The sequence below is a fragment of the Notolepis coatsorum genome, assembly GCF_963971535.1.
Source record: "Notolepis coatsorum genome assembly, chromosome: 6".
NCBI classification, from domain to species: domain Eukaryota; kingdom Metazoa; phylum Chordata; class Actinopteri; order Aulopiformes; family Paralepididae; genus Notolepis; species Notolepis coatsorum.
Genome location: NC_140170.1, coordinates 172,776,869 through 172,796,514, shown reverse-complemented (window position 1 = coordinate 172,796,514; position 19,646 = coordinate 172,776,869). Strand labels below are relative to the sequence as shown.

General features: G+C 43.9%; 1 protein-coding gene across 1 annotated transcript in view; it reads right to left on the bottom strand.

Annotated features, from left to right (window-relative positions):
- LOC311229752 (ral GTPase-activating protein subunit beta-like) overlaps positions 1-19,646 on the bottom strand; it is a 120,724-nt gene that overhangs the window by 13,562 nt on the left and 87,516 nt on the right. Inside the window, 10 exon segments of the mRNA XM_084315827.1 lie at positions 143-261; positions 1,790-1,921; positions 4,626-4,899; positions 5,341-5,499; positions 5,670-5,873; positions 7,358-7,516; positions 9,664-9,761; positions 11,954-12,141; positions 14,918-15,066; positions 16,814-16,996. Coding sequence (XP_084171953.1) covers positions 143-261; positions 1,790-1,921; positions 4,626-4,899; positions 5,341-5,499; positions 5,670-5,873; positions 7,358-7,516; positions 9,664-9,761; positions 11,954-12,141; positions 14,918-15,066; positions 16,814-16,996 — 1,665 coding nt within the window.

Genomic DNA, 19,646 nt, shown 5'->3' with positions numbered 1-19,646 from the left:
TATACCTCTTTTCACCTAAATATACCTCAATATATCTCTTTACACCTAATTATAACTCATTACGCCACATTATACCTGGGGACAGTATTGTTAGGAAACAGCTCCAGGGTCAGAGGTTAGGGGTTAGAGGTCAGATTCTTACCCTTGGCGTGGGGACAGTATTGTTAGGAAACAGCTCCAGGGTCAGGTTGGACTGTCTCAGCATGTGCGGCAATAGTTCCAACTGTGGCTCCACCTCACCAACGCTCTCTGGCCAATCACCTAAAGGAGGGGGAGGAGCATCATCAACAAGATAACAAAAAAAACACATATCCCACTTATGGTGTACAAAGTATTGTGATTATATGGTACCTCAGTGTTTCCCACAGGATATTCAGAGACTATGGGGGGTGAACCTCCGCTCCGACCCTCTAGGGGGGTCCGGGGCCATGCCCCCCCTGAACTTTTTTTGTTTGTACATTTTAAAGTTAAATGCATCAATCTGGTGCACTTTGAGAGCAAAATAAAGAGGCTAGGTCTATGATGAACTTTGTGGTCAAAACACAAAATCGACTAGACTAGTGCTTCCCAATCCTCTCCTCGAAGCACCCCAGCCGTTCAATGTATTTGTTAAATTCCACCACCAGCACACCTGATTCAACTTAACTAGCCCTTTATTAGTTGAATCAAGGTGTGCTGGTGGTGGAATTTAACAAATGCATGGAATGGCTGGGGTGTCTCGAGGAGAGGTTTGGGAACCACTGGACTAGAGCATACATTTGAGCCATCAAAGAAATGAAGCAAAAGTGGTTACCTGTGTTGAACTGGTTTATTTTTTAGAAAATAAAGAAATATAGTGGATTACTATTATGACTACTACCACTGCCAATACTACTGATACATCCCTATTGGCAAACTTTATATTAAAAAAAATAGACTGTGGCGGGCCGCCACAGTCTAGGTAATTAATGGGAAACCCTGGTACCTACAGTAGTATGGTTATAATGTGGTATCTAGTATGGTGAAAATATAGTATCTAGTATGGTGATAATATTAGTATCTAGTATGGTGATAATATTAGTATCTAGTATGGTGATAATATAGTATCTAGTATGGTGATAATATAGTATCTAGTATGGTGATAATATTAGTATCTAGTATGGTGAGTGAAGGAGAATGGGCTTCTAAAGGAAAAGCAGACGAGGCTGGTCTTAATTATTATCAATAGAAGTTTATTCAACTTAAAGCATTGGTTTAAGAGTACAGAACAGAATTAATACAGAAGTAATACAGAACAGAAGTAATACAGAACCAAATTGATATGGAGCCGGCGCCGGCCAAGAAGGAGGAAGAGAAGAGAGAGGTCCCTCCCCTTACATTGACACTTATAGACATTCTAGAACAGTTGATCACATGACAACATGACAGGCGTCTCCTCCCCTAACATCATACGATCTCATCTATCCTGACCCAAAATGCTCCTGCACGGGATGTCATTATACCCCCCCCGTCCTGGTAAAGATCAACACATCCCCTCAGAGGTCTGTCAATATACCACCAGAGGTCTGTTAATATATTACAGAGCTCCTGTGGGAGAGTGCAGATCGACCCATATATATAGAAACCATACATTTTCTACTACATGAGGAAAAAGAGGTACCATATAAAGGAGGTAAAGGAGACTCACCATTAGAGGAGGAAGAGGAGGAGAAAGATAAAAGGAGACTCACCATTAGAGGAGGAAGAGGAGAGAGATGAAAGAAGACTCACCATTAGAGGAGGAAGAGGAGAGAGATTAAAGGAGACTCACCATTAGAGGAGGAAGAGGAGGAGAGAGAGGGAACAACGAATGCGATTTCTGTCAAGGCATCTGCGTAGTACAGGACACGCCTCTCCCCGTTGAACACGCCCCCTCCGCTGTCGCCCAGGGCAACAGAATCGTCTGTAGACAGAACCACAGTCAGGTCAGCTGGGTTGGTACCTGGCACCAGACTACAACAAGGTATCCATACTGGAGAATCTCCTCTAATACTTCAATCTGATGCAAACAGACGTATTCAAAATAGCAGAAATCAAAGCATTTTATTGTCTGTATTTCTGGCACATGATAGATCTCTCTATTGAAGAAAAATTTGCCACTTCAGTAACAGATGAAATCCCTCTTCCAGATCTGATAACTTAAAGGAAAACTCCAACATTTTGGGAAATTAGCTTATTTGCCATCTATCCTGGAGTTAGACAAGAAGATACATACTTTTTTCTTCTCTGTGCATGCAGTAGGCTTAGGGAACAGCCGCTCCGTTAGCTTCATCACTGGAATTGGGTCAGACTTGTACCCTGACGTTCCCTACAGTGCCCTACAGTCATGAAAATACACTCCAAATACAACTCCAAAACGTTCCTGTAAACATGTTGTGACCTGTGTATTTACCACGTGGAGAAATAAAAAATAATTGAATTCGACAATTACGTTTTCTAAGCAAATATACTCTGAACTATTTATTGCCTAACCACTCGTCTCGGGGCGCAGTCAGTGATTTCAACGTGACGCAGTGTTTGTTTACATTCTCATTTTATTTAAAGGATCCAAACCGATTGAAGTTTATGGATACCATGACTTAAAATCCTCTTACATTGACGATTAAAAGCCTCCCCAATTTAGAAAACAGTATTCCCATGGCTGGTCTGGCTGGTCTTGATATGCTGCTAGCTAACGGAGCTAACCAACAAACACAGAACCGGGCGGACACTAAAGCAAATAACAAGGGTAATGACTTCCGGTCGGGGGGGTTTCAAAATAAAAGAGCGACGTATATACTGTAGCAGCGGAAATACGTTTATTTTGTACATTATCTAACTTTAGGTTAGTTGTAACGTTAGTTTAGGTTCGTGTTAACATTAGATAATGTACAAAATAAACGTATAGACAGTCATGGTATACATAAACTTCAATCGGTTCGGATCCTTTCAATAAAATGAGAATGTAAACAAACACGGCGTCACGTTGAAATCACTGACTGCGCCCCGAGAGGAGTGGTTCGCCTAATGCACGCACAGAGAAGAAAAAAGTATGTATCTTCTTGTCTAACTCCAGGGTAGATGGCAAATAAGCTAATTTCCCAAAATGTTGGAGTTTTCCTTTAAGGCTGCACTATGGAAGACTGGCACCCTGTGGCCATGACAGGTAACTGCACCTTGTTTAACTCATTCAGTGCCAGCTATTAGTCTTGGCCTTGTAGCTAACGTGCCAGGTTTCCATTACATATTTTCACTGTGCTGACTATGTTTGGAAAGCTATATATATATTCTATATTATAGCTATGGAGACAATACTATGGTCATTTGACAGTGACTTTCTTCCGTCCAAGATGCAAAAAAGAGAACAAATTTTCATGCATACGTTTGCGCGTTATCCTGTGGTGAATATAAGTATAGTTTAGGAGTGATCCGCGATAATTCATGAAACGCTGAGTTATAGGGCGCTACGTGTATTCTACTATAAGCGTTGGCCTTTCTTGCCTGGACACGCTACTATTTCCAAAGCAAATGTATATAATAGGTATTATGTTTCATCATGAATGCATGAAGAGGGGGGGGGGGGGGGTCGTTTCTGATGCTTTGATTGCCAGTAACTGCATTCGTTTTGAACACTAAAAACACTGATCAGCTGGATCAGTATGAAAACATTGCACGATCAACCGCTCGACTCGCCTGATCCAGAAAACTGCGCCCGGAGGGATTTGAACGTAACACAGGGTAAGTAAGATATAATGTTTCAAAGGGTGCTCGATACTGCCATCTAGCAGGATGCGGCCGGTATTGCACTTTGGCGATCTCAGACTAATTTCCTATGGTAACACAGAGGTCCCTGGATGAATAATGAATAAAAATATTGAATAAAAGAATAAACGACCAAAACCCGAGATATCTCGGGTCTGGCAGCCAACACATGGCGAGTTAACCCGACTTCTCTCGGGTTTGGCAATTAAAGAGTTAAACATGGAGGACGGGGCGACAGTAGCTCAGGAGGTAGAGCAGTTGTCTGGTAATCAGAAGATTCCCAGTTCAATTCCGGGCTCCTGTCGAAGTGTCCTTGAGCAAGACACTTAATCCTTAAGTGACCAGAGAAAGCGGCAATAAAACAGGCATTTCCTCAAGTAGGGTAACACTGTAACATTGTTTCGTTCACATTCTATGCTCTAGCAATGAGATCAAAGCCTTTTAACCCTTTCACTACCACACTACAGAAGGTTAACCTTTCACTACGGTTCCGTTCTGTAGTGTGGTTATGAAAGGGTTAACCCTTTGTCGCGTGGCAGTGAAAGGGTTAACCTTCTGTATTCGTCGCAGTGAAAGGGTTAACCCTTTGGTAGTGTGGTAGTGAAAGGGTTAAGGATTTTGCTGCACTGGGTGTGGCTGAGCAGAAGAGAAGAGAAGATCTTCCTTAATTGATCCCTTTGGGGACATTCAGGAAGAGCTTCATACATCACTTTTGGGAAGTGTTTTCTTGTTCAGCCTGAGCCCAGCGCCACTCTGTGATGTAGAAGCAATAAAGAGCTAATGTGTTTTTCACGAACACATTCCATGGCAGAGGTTTAAATTAAAGTGCATCTTTCATATCAACACCAGTAAGACGTCCGTCTGACCTGCTGTGCTGAGGTCGCTTCCTTTGCTGCTGTAATAGCTGTTGTTGTTGTTGTTGTTGTTCTCTGTGGTGTTGTTGTGGTTGTTGTTGTTGTTCTCTGTGTTGTTGTGGTTGTTGTTGTGATGGTTGTTGTTGTTGTTGTTGATGGCCCAGCTGCTGTAGACACTGCCTGTCCAGCCAGGGTGATGACCCACTTCCACAGACCAACCCAGAGACAACAGGAACTCCAGGAACTGAGGCTGGACACTGGAGGACGACTCCACATTCTTTAAGATCTACAGACAGACAGGTTAGACAGATAGACAAGTTAGACCGACAGACAGACAAACAGACAGATAGACAGGTTAGACCGACAGACAGACAGACAAACAGATAGACAGGTTAGACCGACAGACAGACAAACAGACAGATAGACAGGTTAGACCGACAGACAGACAAACAGACAGATAGACAGGTTAGACCGACAGACAGACAAACAGACAGATAGACAGGTTAGACAGACAGACAAACAGACAGACCGACAAACAGACAGACAGACATACAGACAGACCGACAGGTTAGACAGACAGGTTAGACCGACAGACAGACAGATAGGTTAAGCCGACAGACAGACAAACAGACAGATAGACAGGTTAGACCGACAGAGCGACAGGTTAGACAGACAGACAGACAGACAGCCAGACAGACAGACAGGTTAGACCGACAGAGCGACAGACCTCAGTGCTAGTCTTCTGTCCAGCTCTCATATAGAAGATGAAAGCAGTGTCACAGGGTCGACAGGGCAGCAGGTCTAGTGAGCTGAGGTCATCAGTGAAACCTGCTACACTGGAGTCTAGTGCCACCAGGTGGGGAGGGAGGCGACTGTTACCTGGATCCTGGGTTAGACAGACAGAGAAATAGCTTAGACAGATAAGACAGCGATGCTCAGGTTGTAAGTCAGACTGAATGTAGAGATGACAGGGTGATGTTCCTCATCATTACCATATCTGTCTCTCTCCCTCTCCCTCTCTCCCTCTCTCTCCTCCACTCTCTCTCTCTGCCGTACCTTCAGAGCCTCCAGCGACAGGAAGCCAAAGTGTGATAGGAACAGTCTTGCGGTCTGGAACTCCTGAGCAGGGGGAGGAGGTGTGCAGGGGGCAGGGTGACTCCTCCTCCTCCTCCAACGCTCCTCACTGCTCCTCTCCAGCCACGCCTCGTACTCCACCTGCCTCCCCATCAGCCCACGCAGTCGCTCATGCTGCAACTCCAACTGGGAGAGAGAGACAGAGAGACAGAGACAGAGAGAGATAGAGAGAGATAGAGAGAGATAGAGAGAGATAGAGAGACAGATAAAGAGATAGATAGATAGAGAGAGAGACAGAGTGTGAGAGATAGTAGTACTGGTGTTAATAATAGTAGTACTAGTAGTAATAGTAGTACTAGTAGTAGTAGTAGTAGTAGTAGTAGTAGTAATAGTAATAGTGGTACTAGTAGTAATAGTAATAGTAGTAGTAGTAGTAGTAGTAGTAGTAGTAGTAGTAGTAGTAGTACTAGTAATAATAGTAGTACTAGTAGTAATAATAGTAATAGTGGTAGTACCTCCTTGTTGACTAACGTCACGGTGACCAAATGCGTCCACATTTTTATAGGATTCTATCACATTTTCATAACAACAGCGAATATAACTTACCCTGCGCCGTTTTCATTGAGGTTTCTTACAAACGAACGATGTTTTATTTGTCCTTTATATGCGGGATAACATTCAAATCTTAAATTGTACCATTATGTTCCCGTTTAGACAATAAACATAATGCTAATGATGCACTTTTGTTAAGATAATTGGGTGACCATTCTCGATCCCATTAATAGTTTAACGCTGTTCAGATCGCGTCAAAGAATAGACGCGTCCCAGTGACCTGTGACCTGTGCTAAAGGTCTTGGGAATTGTATTCATTTTGTAGTTTTTACATTTTCACCTTTTAATTTTAAACCAATGCTGCCATCTACTGACAACAGAAAGTGTTGTGTAAGTTATAGTATAACGTCAACCTGAGAGGCTACCCGCACTTCCGTAAACACCGTCGCCCAAAACACATTCTAGAGATTCCCACTTTTACGGGTACATAGGTTCATATCTAATAGTCTTTAGATGACTAAATATAGATGAATACTCATGAAATTAGATATATATATTCTAAAATAAGTATAATTTCACTACATCTACCTGTCGACATGAAATTCCCAAACGCTGATGGTAAAAAAAGCCTGGATGTCGCGCAAAATGGGGCGTGACCGAATTTGGTCCCAGACAATAAGAGTGACTGAGATTGGTCTACGTTCCGTTATATCATGGAGGTCTGGTATACTCAGATCAATAATAGTAATAGTAGTACTAGTAGTAATAGTAATAGTACCTCCTTGTTGACTATATCATGGAGGTCTGGTATACTCAGATCAGTAATAGTAATAGTAGTACTAGTAGTAATAGTAATAGTACCTCCTTGTTGACTATATCATGGAGGTCTGGTATACTCAGATCAGTAATAGTAATAGTAGTACTAGTAGTAATAGTAATAGTACCTCCTTGTTGACTATATCATGGAGGTCTGGTATACTCAGATCAGTAATAGTAGTACTAGTAGTAATAGTAATAGTAGTAGTACGTACCTCCTTGTTGACTATATCATGGAGGTCTGGTATACTCAGATCAGTAATAGTAGTACTAGTAGTAATAGTAATAGTAGTAGTACGTACCTCCTTGTTGACTATATCATGGAGGTCTGGTATACTCAGATCAGCCTTAACAAAGGGGATCTTGTCGACATCATCAGGGAAAGGTCTGTGTTTGACATTAAACCGTATCCCACAATCCTCCTGGGCCACTGGGCGGGGGGCTTCTGGGACAAATACCTGCTGGAGAGACAGAGAGAGACACAGATAGAGAGACACAGAGAGAGAAAGAGAAGACAGAGATCATAATGTGATATGGATATTGCTCTAAATCAGGGGTGTCCAACCCGCGGCTCGTGAGCCGCATGCAGCTCGTTGCCCGTCAATGTGCGGCTCTTCAAACAATTGGTAAAAAGAATAAAAAAAATAAAAAAGTTATATAATTATTATAATATTTTTTTTATATAATTTTTTTCATTCCATAAGTACGTTTCTCTCTCTCTATTTTTTTTGCTGTGTATTGCTTCCCGCCAATATTTAGTTTATTGCAGATTTGTCATTTGTTATGTGTTAATTGTTTTATTTGAATGATGTGGTGATGTCACTTCCATAATACAACCTGGAGCGCGTTGCACCTTGCTCATTCTTTGCGAACTTGGACTTAAATTCAGCAACACCTTCATCCAACAATGCTTCATTCGTTCATATCGCCCATTTACAGGTAAGAATGAGGATGATATGGTTATGCACCTAATCTGATTTATATGCTAAAATGAACATGCTAATGTTAAATATCTCTGAAGAGTAATTTTGTTAATTTTTTGTTAGTCAAACGTCGTGTGTTGGTCCGGTTGTAACATGCGTGCTAGCTTGGGTCACACTTTATAAATAAACTTGGAATGTGGGGGAGCCCTGTTTCTGGGGGTCGATGGCGCGAGGGGGGGTCCCCTCTCATGGAGGTCTGGGAGGCTGAGCACGGCCGAATTCAAGGGGCCCATCTGGATGTACTGTTGTGTTGTTGATGTCATTGTAGGTATTGTGTAAGTGTTGTTTGTCTATAAATGTTAATACAAAAGCACAAAAAAAAAGAAAAAAAAGAGCTGTAAGGATATGCCACCGAAGTCCTTGTTTCAGGACTTCCCCGGCGCGTTCGGAAGAAGTGCTTGAGGTGCCGCTGTAATGCTCGTTATGGAGTTTTCCTAGCAGACAGACAATTCCTCGTCGAAGGACTGCCGGTATGCTGTGGCGTGGTGGGGTTAATTGCAGGCTGGACGTGGCGGAGCGCATCTTCGAGGGAAGCGTGTCAGAGGGAATCCCGGACAACAGGAGGGTTCCCTGGGCCCCGTCCTCGCCAGTTACGGAGAGAGCAACACGCGACGTGGAGACAGAAACGGGGTAAGGCGCTGTCGTAAATCCGGGTGAGGTCCTTTGGTCCTCATGGGAACCTTCGGGGGGGTTCTGTCTCGCGGCCATGGCCGGGAGGCCCCGCCTCCGTAAAGGAAAGGTGCGGCTCTTGGAGCTGGAACCCCTTCTGCATCCCGCTGCCGGGCGGCTGGCGGGGTGCATGGTGAGGTAGAAGGTGGTTTTTCGCATGATCTACTCACCTTGTGTGTTTTGGGGTACCTGCGCCCCACTGCGCATGATTAGCGTCCTTCCCTCCGCTCCTCATTAGGAGGCGCAAGGGGGCCGGACCCCACCCCATTTTTTCTGATGGTCGTGAAGGGGGCCTCAGGGGGTGCATTTGTCAGGGCTACGCGCCCTGCTTCGCCCGTTGTCCCATAGTGCGAAGCAGACAGCGTAGCTAATGAAATATAACGAAGGTTATCCTATAACCCTATATATGATTAGCGTAGCTGTTTTTTTAATCGCAGCCCTGAGGACCCTTGGCTGTGTTTCGCTGAAATTCAGACTCGGAAGGGGGAGCTGACCAACCACACCTGGGCTATGAGCTGGCCGGAGGTGGGCGTGGTCGGACAGATGGGAGGTGCATGTGAGAAGTTTTCATTGGACGTGCACAGGCGCTGAGTGTATTCCCATAGTGCGAAGCAGACAGCTACGCTAATCATATAACTAGGGTTATAGGATAACCTTCGTTATCCTGTGTTCAAATGATTTTTTTTTTAAATGGCTAAACGTGATTTAGTAATTTTTCAACCGTCGGTCTCACGGGGTACTTTGAACCCTGTGAGGCCCAAATAAAAAATACATTAGCAACTTCAGAGGCCAGAGGGTGGGACCTATAAATGCATGAAGGGTGTCGTGACTAAAAAAAAAGTTGTGATATGGATATTGCTCTAGGTCATGTGATGTGATATGGATTACATTTCGATGAATTGTTCAGTTGCTTGTGTGTGTGTGTGTGTGTGTGTGTGTGTGTGTGTGTGTGTTACCTTCATCCCGGTCTCTCTGGGTTGGTGTCTCAGTTGTAGCGTCCAGGTGTGTCGTCCTGACAACCCTCTGATTAGCATGGTGACTGATGGACACGGCACTACACACACACACACACACACACACACACACACACACACACACACACACACACACACACACACACACACACACACACACACACACACACAGTAGAGAGAGAGACATGTGTTGCTTCTGTCAGAGGAAGTTGAAAACAAGAGTAACAACAAGAGAGTAGTGTAGTTTATACAACGGCATGCAAATTTCTCGATTCTGATTGGCCATTCACACGTCTTTATTGGTAACAATCCACGGTCCTGGGCTCAGGACCCGCCCACAACCAAATCACATAACCCTCCCCGGCTCACTCCGGGAGAAAACAGGATCTCGGACAACAAATGGTTATGTTGAAAGCACCATAACGACTAAATATGAAGCGATTCTGTCAAGGGGAATGTGTTAGTATTTTAAACAATGTTGGATGATGTAATTGATGGGTCTTGACTCAATCTAGAACAAAAGAAAAATCGCGGATTGATTGATAGATTAATTGATTGATTTAAATTTCTTCCTTCCTACTTTCCGACTGCAGCGTTCTCTCTCACACTGTCCGACGCTGGCGTACCCACAAACACACACATACACACACACACACACACACACATACACACACACACGCACACACACACTGTGACACACACACACACACACACACACACACACGCACACACACACACACACTCCTGTCTGCAACAGCGGGGGAGTCAGACTGAGAGAGAAGCAGCGCTGTTTTAAGTGAGCATGGTCTATTGAATTGATTGATTGGTTGATTGCTAATTTTATTACTGTACCCCTGGTTTCCAACTGGTTAAGTTTAGGCTAAAAGAAATAAATAAAAAAATAGGGCGAAGAAAACGTTTTTTTCCTATAGGGCAAAGAAAACGTTTTAATAAATTTTCAATCAATCATTCCAATAATACACAGTTGGATGTGTTAGTTGGTTGGATGCACTTCAAGCTGCTTCCACATGAGGCAACTTCTCTCAATCATTCCAATAATACACAGTTGGATGTGTTAGTTTGGTTGGATGCACTTCAAGCTGCTTCCACATGGAGTTGTGGGAACTACTTTTTCTGGCGGATGGTTTTTTCAATAAATCTTCGATTAATGTGTGTTTATTGTATAGAAATAAGGTTGGATGAATCTGGCAGTTGTATAAAAGCTTTACACCACGTGCAGTCGTGATTTGTGACCAATAAACCATGCCTAGGGGGGTCTAACGACCCTCGGCTGCGCCTCGGGCCTAACAACCACCCCTAGGCATGGTTTATTGGTCACAAACCACTCCTGCGTGTGATGTAATGCTTAAGTAAAGTAGAGTAGAACAGAGCAGAGTAGAACAGAGCAGAGTAGAGTAGAGTAGATTAAGAGTAGAGTAGAGTAGAGTAGTGTAAAGTAGAGTAGAACAGAGCGGAGTAGAACAGAGTAGAGTAGAGTAGTGTAAAGTAGAGTAGAACAGAGCAGAGTAGAACAGAGTAGAGTAGAGTAAAAGTAGAGTAGAGTAGTGTAGTGTAAAGTAGAGTAGAACAGAGTGGAGTAGAACAGAGTAGAGTAAGAGTAGAGTAGAGTTGAGTAGAGTAGAGTAGAGTAGTGTAAAGTAGAACAGAGCGGAGTAGAACAGAGTAGAGTAAGAGTAGAGTAGAGTAGAGTAGAACAGAGTAGAGTAGAGTAGAGTAGAGTAAGAGTAGAGTAGAGTAGTGTAAAGTAGAGTAGAACAGAGCAGAGTAGAACAGAGTAAGAGTAGAGTAAGAGTAGAGTAGAGTAAGAGTAGAGTAGAGTACGAGTAGAGTAGAGTAAGAGTAGAGTAAGAGTAGAGTAGAATGGAGCGGAGTAGAACAGAGTAGAGTAAGAGTAGAACAGAGTAGAGTAGAGTAAGAGTAGAGTAGAGTAGTGTAAAGTAGAGTAGAACAGAACAGAGTAGAGTAGAGTAAGAGTAGAGTAAGAGTAGAGGTAGAGTAGAGTAAGAGTAGAGTAGAGTAGAGTACGAGTAGAGTAGAGTAAGAGTAGAGTAAGAGTAGAGTAAGAGTAGAGTAAGAGTAGAGTAAGAGTAGAGTAGAGTAGAGTAGTGTAAAGTAGAGTAGAACAGAGCAGAGTAGAACAGAGTAGAGTAAGAGTAGAGTAGTGTAAATTAGAGTAGAACAGAGTAGAGTAGAGTAGAGTAGAGTAGAGTAGAGTAGAGTAGAGTAGAGTAGAGTATATATTGTTACTAACTCTGTTCGTTGCCCAGAGGCTGCTCCAGCATGGCCAGGATCACTGAGTTATCTAGAACAAAATATCTGAACTTCCTCCTGCTGCTGTCACTCAAACTGGAACAGCCAACCAGAATGTCCTCATTCAAAAGGCTACAGGGAGAGGCGGGACCACTGGGAGATGGGAACGCCCCCAAAACCTGCATTATACTGGAGAGAGAGAGAGAGAGAGAGAGAGAGAGAGAGAGAGAGAGAGAGAGAGAGAGAGAGAGAGAGAGAGAGAGAGAGAGAGAGAGAGAAAGAGAGAGAAAGAGAGAGAAAGAGAGAGAAAGAGAGAGAAAGAGAAGAGAAGAGAAGAGAAGAGAAGAGAAGAGAAGAGAAGAGAAGAGAAGAGAGCATGAGAGAGAGAAAGAGAGCGCACGAGAGAGAGGAAGGGAGTGAAAGATATCACTGGTTTTTACATGGTTATAACAACATATAGATATTAGTTTAACGGGCCCTGGGTGTGTATGTTAACCCATTGAAACCAGGAAACATATTTGTGTGTATATACAGGCTATATAATGCATTATTAGCAGGCGTTTTAGGTCTAAAGGGGTTAAACTGTAGAGACAGACATTTTCTCTTGTAAGCAGGCTTGTAAGCAGGGTCTGTGCAGCAACGAGTGGTGGCTAGAAGCGTGATAAGAAGCCAGAGAGAGAGAAGGTCACTCATAGCTAGCAAAATAACGTCAACATTCCATTAACTCATTGACTGTCACGCTGTTTTCCCATCTTTACTCAATGGCGTCAGCGTTATTGACAATTTTTCGCGATGTTTGCGGACCCATCGTGTGTTCTGTATTATAGCTATGGAGACAATAGTATGGCTCATTTGACAGGCATTGTTTATAGTCCAACATTGACAAACCAGTTCATTTCTACATACTTTAGTTTGTGTGCTATTCCAGGCTAAACATCACCCCTTTCCAAAATAATCCAGTCTTTTTTTCTAGATCGCGAGATATGACGTGTTTTATGCATATGCCCAAATCGTTCGGGTTGCCCGCCTGAAACCCATATTATTTCCAATTCAAAGGTATATACGGCGGCACGTGGTGTAGTGTTTAACACTGTCGCCTCACAGCAAGAAGGTCCAGGGTTTGATTCCCGCTTGGGGACCAGGTTTCCGCAATGCCAGGTACCCAGGTGGGGTATCTCCCAGGCCTTTCTGTGTGGAGTTTGCATGTTCTCCCCGTGCTCGCAAGGGTTCCCCCCCCCCCCCCCGATAAGAGAAACCCAATGGAAAAGCAGAAGCATGGACGCTGAATGAAGAGGCAAAGAGGATGATAGACTCTTTTGAAATGTGGACACTGAGGAAGATGCTGAAGATAACATGGAAGGATAAGATCAAGAATGAGGAGCGGATATGCAAGGGGGACAGCTGCTGGAGAGGTTGAAAAAGAGAAAGATGGAGTTGTGCGGGCATGTTCTGAGAGGATCCAGCGGGGAGATGTTCAAGAAGGTGGTGATGGGGAAGGTGGATGGAAAGAGAGGAAGTGGAAGACCAAGAAGAGGCTGGGTAGACGATGTCTGTGATTGGAGTGGAGTGAGAGGCGGAGTCACGGAGTTGGAGAGAAGAAGTGGGGACAGAATGGGTTGGAGAGTGATAGGCAACCTTCGGAACGAAGAAGCCACCTAATGATGATGATGAATGGAAAAACATGCACAACAGATCGCTGACGCTGTCGCGTCCCTGACGAAGACGGGCAGGAGCACTTGGATTGGTCCCTGGGCGCGGTACCTCGCCGACGCCCTGTCTGCTCCCTTGGAGGGGGGAAGGACGACGGGATGGGTTAAGCGCAGAGCTCAATCGCATCGGCGACCCTGAGAAAGACAATGGATGTGTGTGTGTGCCGCCCGTTGCATGTCCCATCTCGTTGCATGCCGAATAAAGACGTCTCTAAAGAGGTCCTGCATTATTATTATATTATATACCATATATAGATGTTTCTTCACAAAATCATCAAGGGTCGTTTTAAGAAGCTGCATTGTTACCAAATGCATGTTTTAGGTTCGGTAAAAGACGACGCTGTGATCGACACAAAAGCATGTTTTAGGTTAGGTAAAATAGACATAGAATATACCTTACCATAGTCAGAAGGTACTCCAAAATGAATAATCCCAGTGATCCCATCGCGATCGCAATTATTATAATTTTTTTGAATCCTCTTTTTCTCCTCCTGATTTTTCTGTGTTTTTTCCTCCCATCCCAATTTTTTGTTGTTATGCCAATTCCCCCCTCCCCTACCTGGTCGTTGCATGCATGTGCCCCCTTTTCTATAGAGAGACGGTGGTACCAGGGGTGGGCGAAGATAGTTAGAGCATCGCGAGAGAGGGAGAGACTTTAAGACGGTAAGTGGGTAGTCTTCCGGTACCAGAGACAGACGGGTTTTGATAGCAAACGAGACGGACCGACACCGGCCTCTTCCTCCCCCTGATGGGGAGGGGGAGGACCACGAGGCAGTAGACAGAGATAGCTTAGGCTAACAGATGGGTTTCGGCTAACAGACAGGCCACAGACCCACCGACGCGATCAACGGAGAATCTATTAGTCTAGTTTCTGACACCATCAAAGACTTTTCATTTTGTACGAGATGTTATGTTTATGGAAATAAACATCCTGCTGATAAAGAGACCACGTTTCCAGTATATTCTTCCGTCCGGGTGCATCAACGGGGTGAAACAGTGTTACAGCCAGTAAGATTGCCATCAACAAACAACAAACAAACACAATGCAGAGATAACAATCAACGAGGAGGCTGTCAACACTGTAATCTTACAAGCGAGAGAGATTCTCTGTTTTATAAATGTTTTTTCAGAAGAGCTACGTATTAAAGTCTGAAACAAGCAGGAATAATCCAGACGATAAAACCATCTGGTCTCTACATATTATTATAGCTTTGACATACATGGACACAGACACAGACACACACACACACACTAACCAGGCCAGTGTCGCCTCAGCAGCATCCTTGACCCTCATGGAGGCGGGGCTGTGCTCCTTGTCTGCTTTGTAACGCACTTCCTGTTCCTGTCTGGACTTACTTCCTGAAATCCCAAGTTCCACGATCTCCAGCACCTCCACCAGACAGTCCTACACACACACACACGATTAATACATGACATAAAGTAGTAATATTGACCCATGGACCAGATGTATCCAGTATCTTGGAAAATTAGGTGAGTTCCTGCTCAGTCAAACAACCACACCTTCTCTCCTGCTCAAACAACCACACCTTCTCTCCTGCTCAAACAACCACACCTTCTCTCCTGCTCAAACAACCACACCTTCTCTCCTGCTCAAACAACCACACCTTCCCTCCTGCTCAAACAACCACACCTTCCTCTCCAGCCCTTCCCAGAGACAGTCGCATTTCTCTCCTCTCCCCAGGCTCCTCAAGGCCGTTCCTACCGCCGCCTCTACTGCTCCATGAAGCCCGCCGCTGCTATGCTCTGTGCTTCATGCCGGTTGCCAGACTATACTCAAATCAACTCTAAATGGATCTAATCAGTGGATTGCATATTTTCGTCAAGAAGCAGAATAAGGCTAACCCTCTCTGCCTCTTGGGACATCATAATCGGGCTACCAACTTGAAGACGTGGTCATTTTTGGATTATCAAAGCTTTTGGACTGCAATAAGAAGATTTTGGATCTGTTTACCGCGCACAGGACCTACCAAAATGAACTGATTAAGACACTTGGACTAATGCATTCAGTCATTTGGACGGAGTTGTTAAAACTCACTCCACTCAAATCAATAGTTATATTTCACTCTACTCAAATCAAATTTAAAGTGACGTGGCTGGGATAAATGTTGCCAGTCATTTTAGCCAAAACAAATTCCTGGACCAAGGTCGAACCGGGGAGCTGCTGGAGTCGAAGGCCCTCTGGGAGATAAGAATGGCAAGCGGCTCCCCCACCCCCAATCCCTATACCCAATCCCCCCTCCCACGTGTACGCCTGGTGCCTATGCTGGAGGGGTGCCAATGTGACTGTCTCATCGCCAAAATCCCACCCCCTATAACGGCAACGGTAGTCATCTCCCAGCACCTCCCCCTCCGGTCCTAGCTGACGGCAACTGTAGTCAGAGTCGAGTCCGAAAATTCTCTCCATCCCCCCCCCCCCCCCCCCTCCCCTCGGGGTGCTCTGAGACACACAGACTCAAGGCTAGTTTAACATGTCTCAACAAATGCGCATGTTTGTATTAATTAATGATTGTGCCATTATTGCTATCAAATGTAATAATTGTGAATGAGTTGTATGTGTATGTATCAAGCATCCTTGACTTCCAGGGACAACGATGTAAATAAGTCATTGGCTTTTTCGTTCCTATCCTTGACTAAAGCAAATATGTGATGTAATGATCTGTATATGTTTTGTTGTCTAAATAAATACCTACCTACCTACCTACCTTCCCTCCTGCTCAAACAACCACACCTTCCCTCCTGCTCAAACAACCACACCTTCTCTCCTGCTCAAACAACCACACCTTCCCTCCTGCTCAAACAACCACACCTTCCCTACTGCTCAAACAACCACACCTTCCCTCCTGCTCAAACAACCAACCTTCCCTCCTGCTCAAACAACCACACCTTCTCTCCTGCTCAAACAACCACACCTTCCCTCCTGCTCAAACAACCACACCTTCCCTCCTGCTCAAACAACCACACCTTCTCCCCTGCTCAAACATATACAAACAACCGCACCTTATATACACACACACACGTTATATATAACTAGTACTAGTTAGATCACTAGCTATCTACTAGTGGTCAGGATGTTGGTTACTACTACGGTCATGATTAACTAGTACTAGTTGGATCAGCGGGTGTTGAAGCACCTTTTCATTGAGCATGGCAGGGTGTTGAGTCAACCAGACACTCAGACAGTGGAAGGCAGCTACTATCATGGAGTGCAGGTCTCTGGAGTGCAGCGGCGCAGGTCGACCACACTGGAACACGATGTAGCCGCAGACCGAGCTGACCGCGCGCTTCCTGTCAGACACGTCTATACTGGCCTGCACCTGCGGGACACACACACACACAGCAGGGATCTTCTCAACAATCTGTGGAACTGAAATAAGACACTGTGCTGCTACCTACCACACCTTTACAAAAAAAAACTCAAGACCTGGTTATTAACCAATCAAACATGTGATCACTTTTAAAACCCTCAGTCTAGAGTCTGGGCTGTTGGAATTTTCACATTTTTCTTTTTTTACAGTTCATTGTGTATATTTTTTTATTGCTTTTACTATTATGTTAGATTGTGTTGTAAATACTGTGTTTTACTTTTAATGCTTCTGTTCTAGGTGTATGGTCGGTCTTATAACATCTTGCCAAAAAAACGACAGTTGCGAATTAGCCAGCTGGCTAAAACGGACACATTTACAGAAATGTTGATTAATGTGTACTGTCCTTTTTTAAATAAACTGAAACTGAAACGGTTTTCAGTTTTTGTTGGAGGAAACGAGTCTAAAATCTGAAATCTTAATTCACAACACATTTTATTTTTTTTTTTATTTTTTTGGTATTTTTCCCCCTCCATTTTCCTCCGATTTTCTCCCATCCCAATGTTAGTCGTATGCCAATTCCCAGTCCCTTCCTGGTCGCTGCGCACTTACCCCCCACAGTCAGATCATCTGGGAGAGTGGAGGCTACCACGTGCTTCCTCCGACACACGTCCAGCCAATCACCGCTTCTTTTCACCTGGCAGCGCGGATTCTCATCGAGAGGGCGTAGCGTGTGGAAGGACCACACTATCCCCCTCAAGTCCTATCCGCGCTTAGCAGGTGCCCCGACCGAACTGTAGGAGTCGCTGTTTACAACGACCCGGACCCACCCCGCCAGCTTCTCCCACCCTCTAATACAGCCAATTGTATTAGTGCAGACGGCCAGCCAAGCTGGTGACAACCCCGGAGCTGTGAGCTGGATTCGAACAGGCGAATCCAGCTCACAGCTCCGGGGTTGGTGACGAACGCAATCTCCGCTCGGCCACCTAACCGCCCAATTCACAACACATTTTAAATGCATTATGTTCCTCCCGGTCTGGCTACCCCACATTAAAAATAAATATCTACAAACTGGGCAGTACATTAGGTAAGCAGTGTTCCTGGCTCTAAAACGCACAGCCAATCGCTTAATCAAAACTAATGAATCCCGCTGTGACATCATCAAGGGTAATACTTTTGAATAGCTGAAGACTTGAAACCCTTCTGGCCAAATGGCAAGAAGCACACGTGTCATTTGTCCCAGTGCCTAAATAACAGATCCAGACAAACACATATAATAATATGTCCACATTAATGTATGAAATTACATCTATTTATAATATGAGTTAAGATGATTGGCTTTAGAAACAACCATATATCTGTCTGTCATGTGTATGTATGTATGTATGTATGTATGTATGTATGTATGTATGTATGTATGTATGTATGTATGTATGTATGTACAATTGTATGTATGTATGTATGTATGTATGTATGTATGTATGTATGTATGTATGTATGTATATAGGTCTACATGTATAAATTACCATAGCTAGTCCTGTCTGTATACAGTATATGTATATATAGGTCTACATGTGTATATATAAGTATAAATGACCTTGGCTAGTCCTGTCTGTATGTATATACAGTAGGTCTATATGTGTAGATATAATTATAAATTACCATAGTTATTCCTGTATGTATATAAGTCTACATGTGTATATATAAGTATAACTTACCTTAGCTAGTCCTGTCTGTATATATATAGGTCTACATGTGTATATATAGTATATAGTATAACTTACCTTAGCTAGACCTGTCTGTATATATATAGGTCTACATGTATAAATATAAGTTACCTTAGCTAGTCCTGTCTGTATATATATATAGGTCTACATGTATAACTTACCTTAGCTAGTCCTGTCTGTATATATATATAGGTCTACATGTATAACTTACCTTAGCTAGTCCTGTCTGTATATATATATAGGTCTACATGTATAACTTACCTTAGCTAGTCCTGTCTGTATATCAGAGGTGTAAAAAGTACCCACAAATTATACTTAAGTGAAAGTATGGGTACCGTCTCAAAATCGTACTCAAGTAAAAGTCAGAGTATCTGGCTAAAAACACACTTGAGTAAAAGTAAAAAAGTTTCTGCTTTTAAATGTACTTACAGGTACTAAAAAGTAAAAGTAAAAACCTTTTTTCTGACTGTCTATTCTTCTGATAGCAGGTGTTTAATCCAAGATCCACACTCTCTGGAAGAGGTAGAGAACCTGTCACAGTGGTGTCAGGAGAACTGCCTCTCCCTGAACGTCAGCAAAACAAAAGAGATGATTGTGGACTTCAGGAGGTCGGGGGTCAAGGACTACAGCCCCCTCAGCATCGACGGGGCACCGGTTGAGAGAGTGAACAGTTTCAAGTACCTCGGAGCCCACATATCCGAGGACTTGACATGGACCACACACATTGACAGTGTTGTGAAGAAGGCACGACAACGCCTCTACTTCCTCAGGCGCCTAAGGAAGTTCCAAGTCAGTCAGAAGATCCTTAGGAACTTCTACTCATGTACAATAGAGAGCATCCTGACCGGCAACATCACCTCCTGGTTTGGGAATAGCACTGCACAAGACCGTAGCAGACTACAAAGAGTGACACGTTCAGCCGAACGCACAATTGG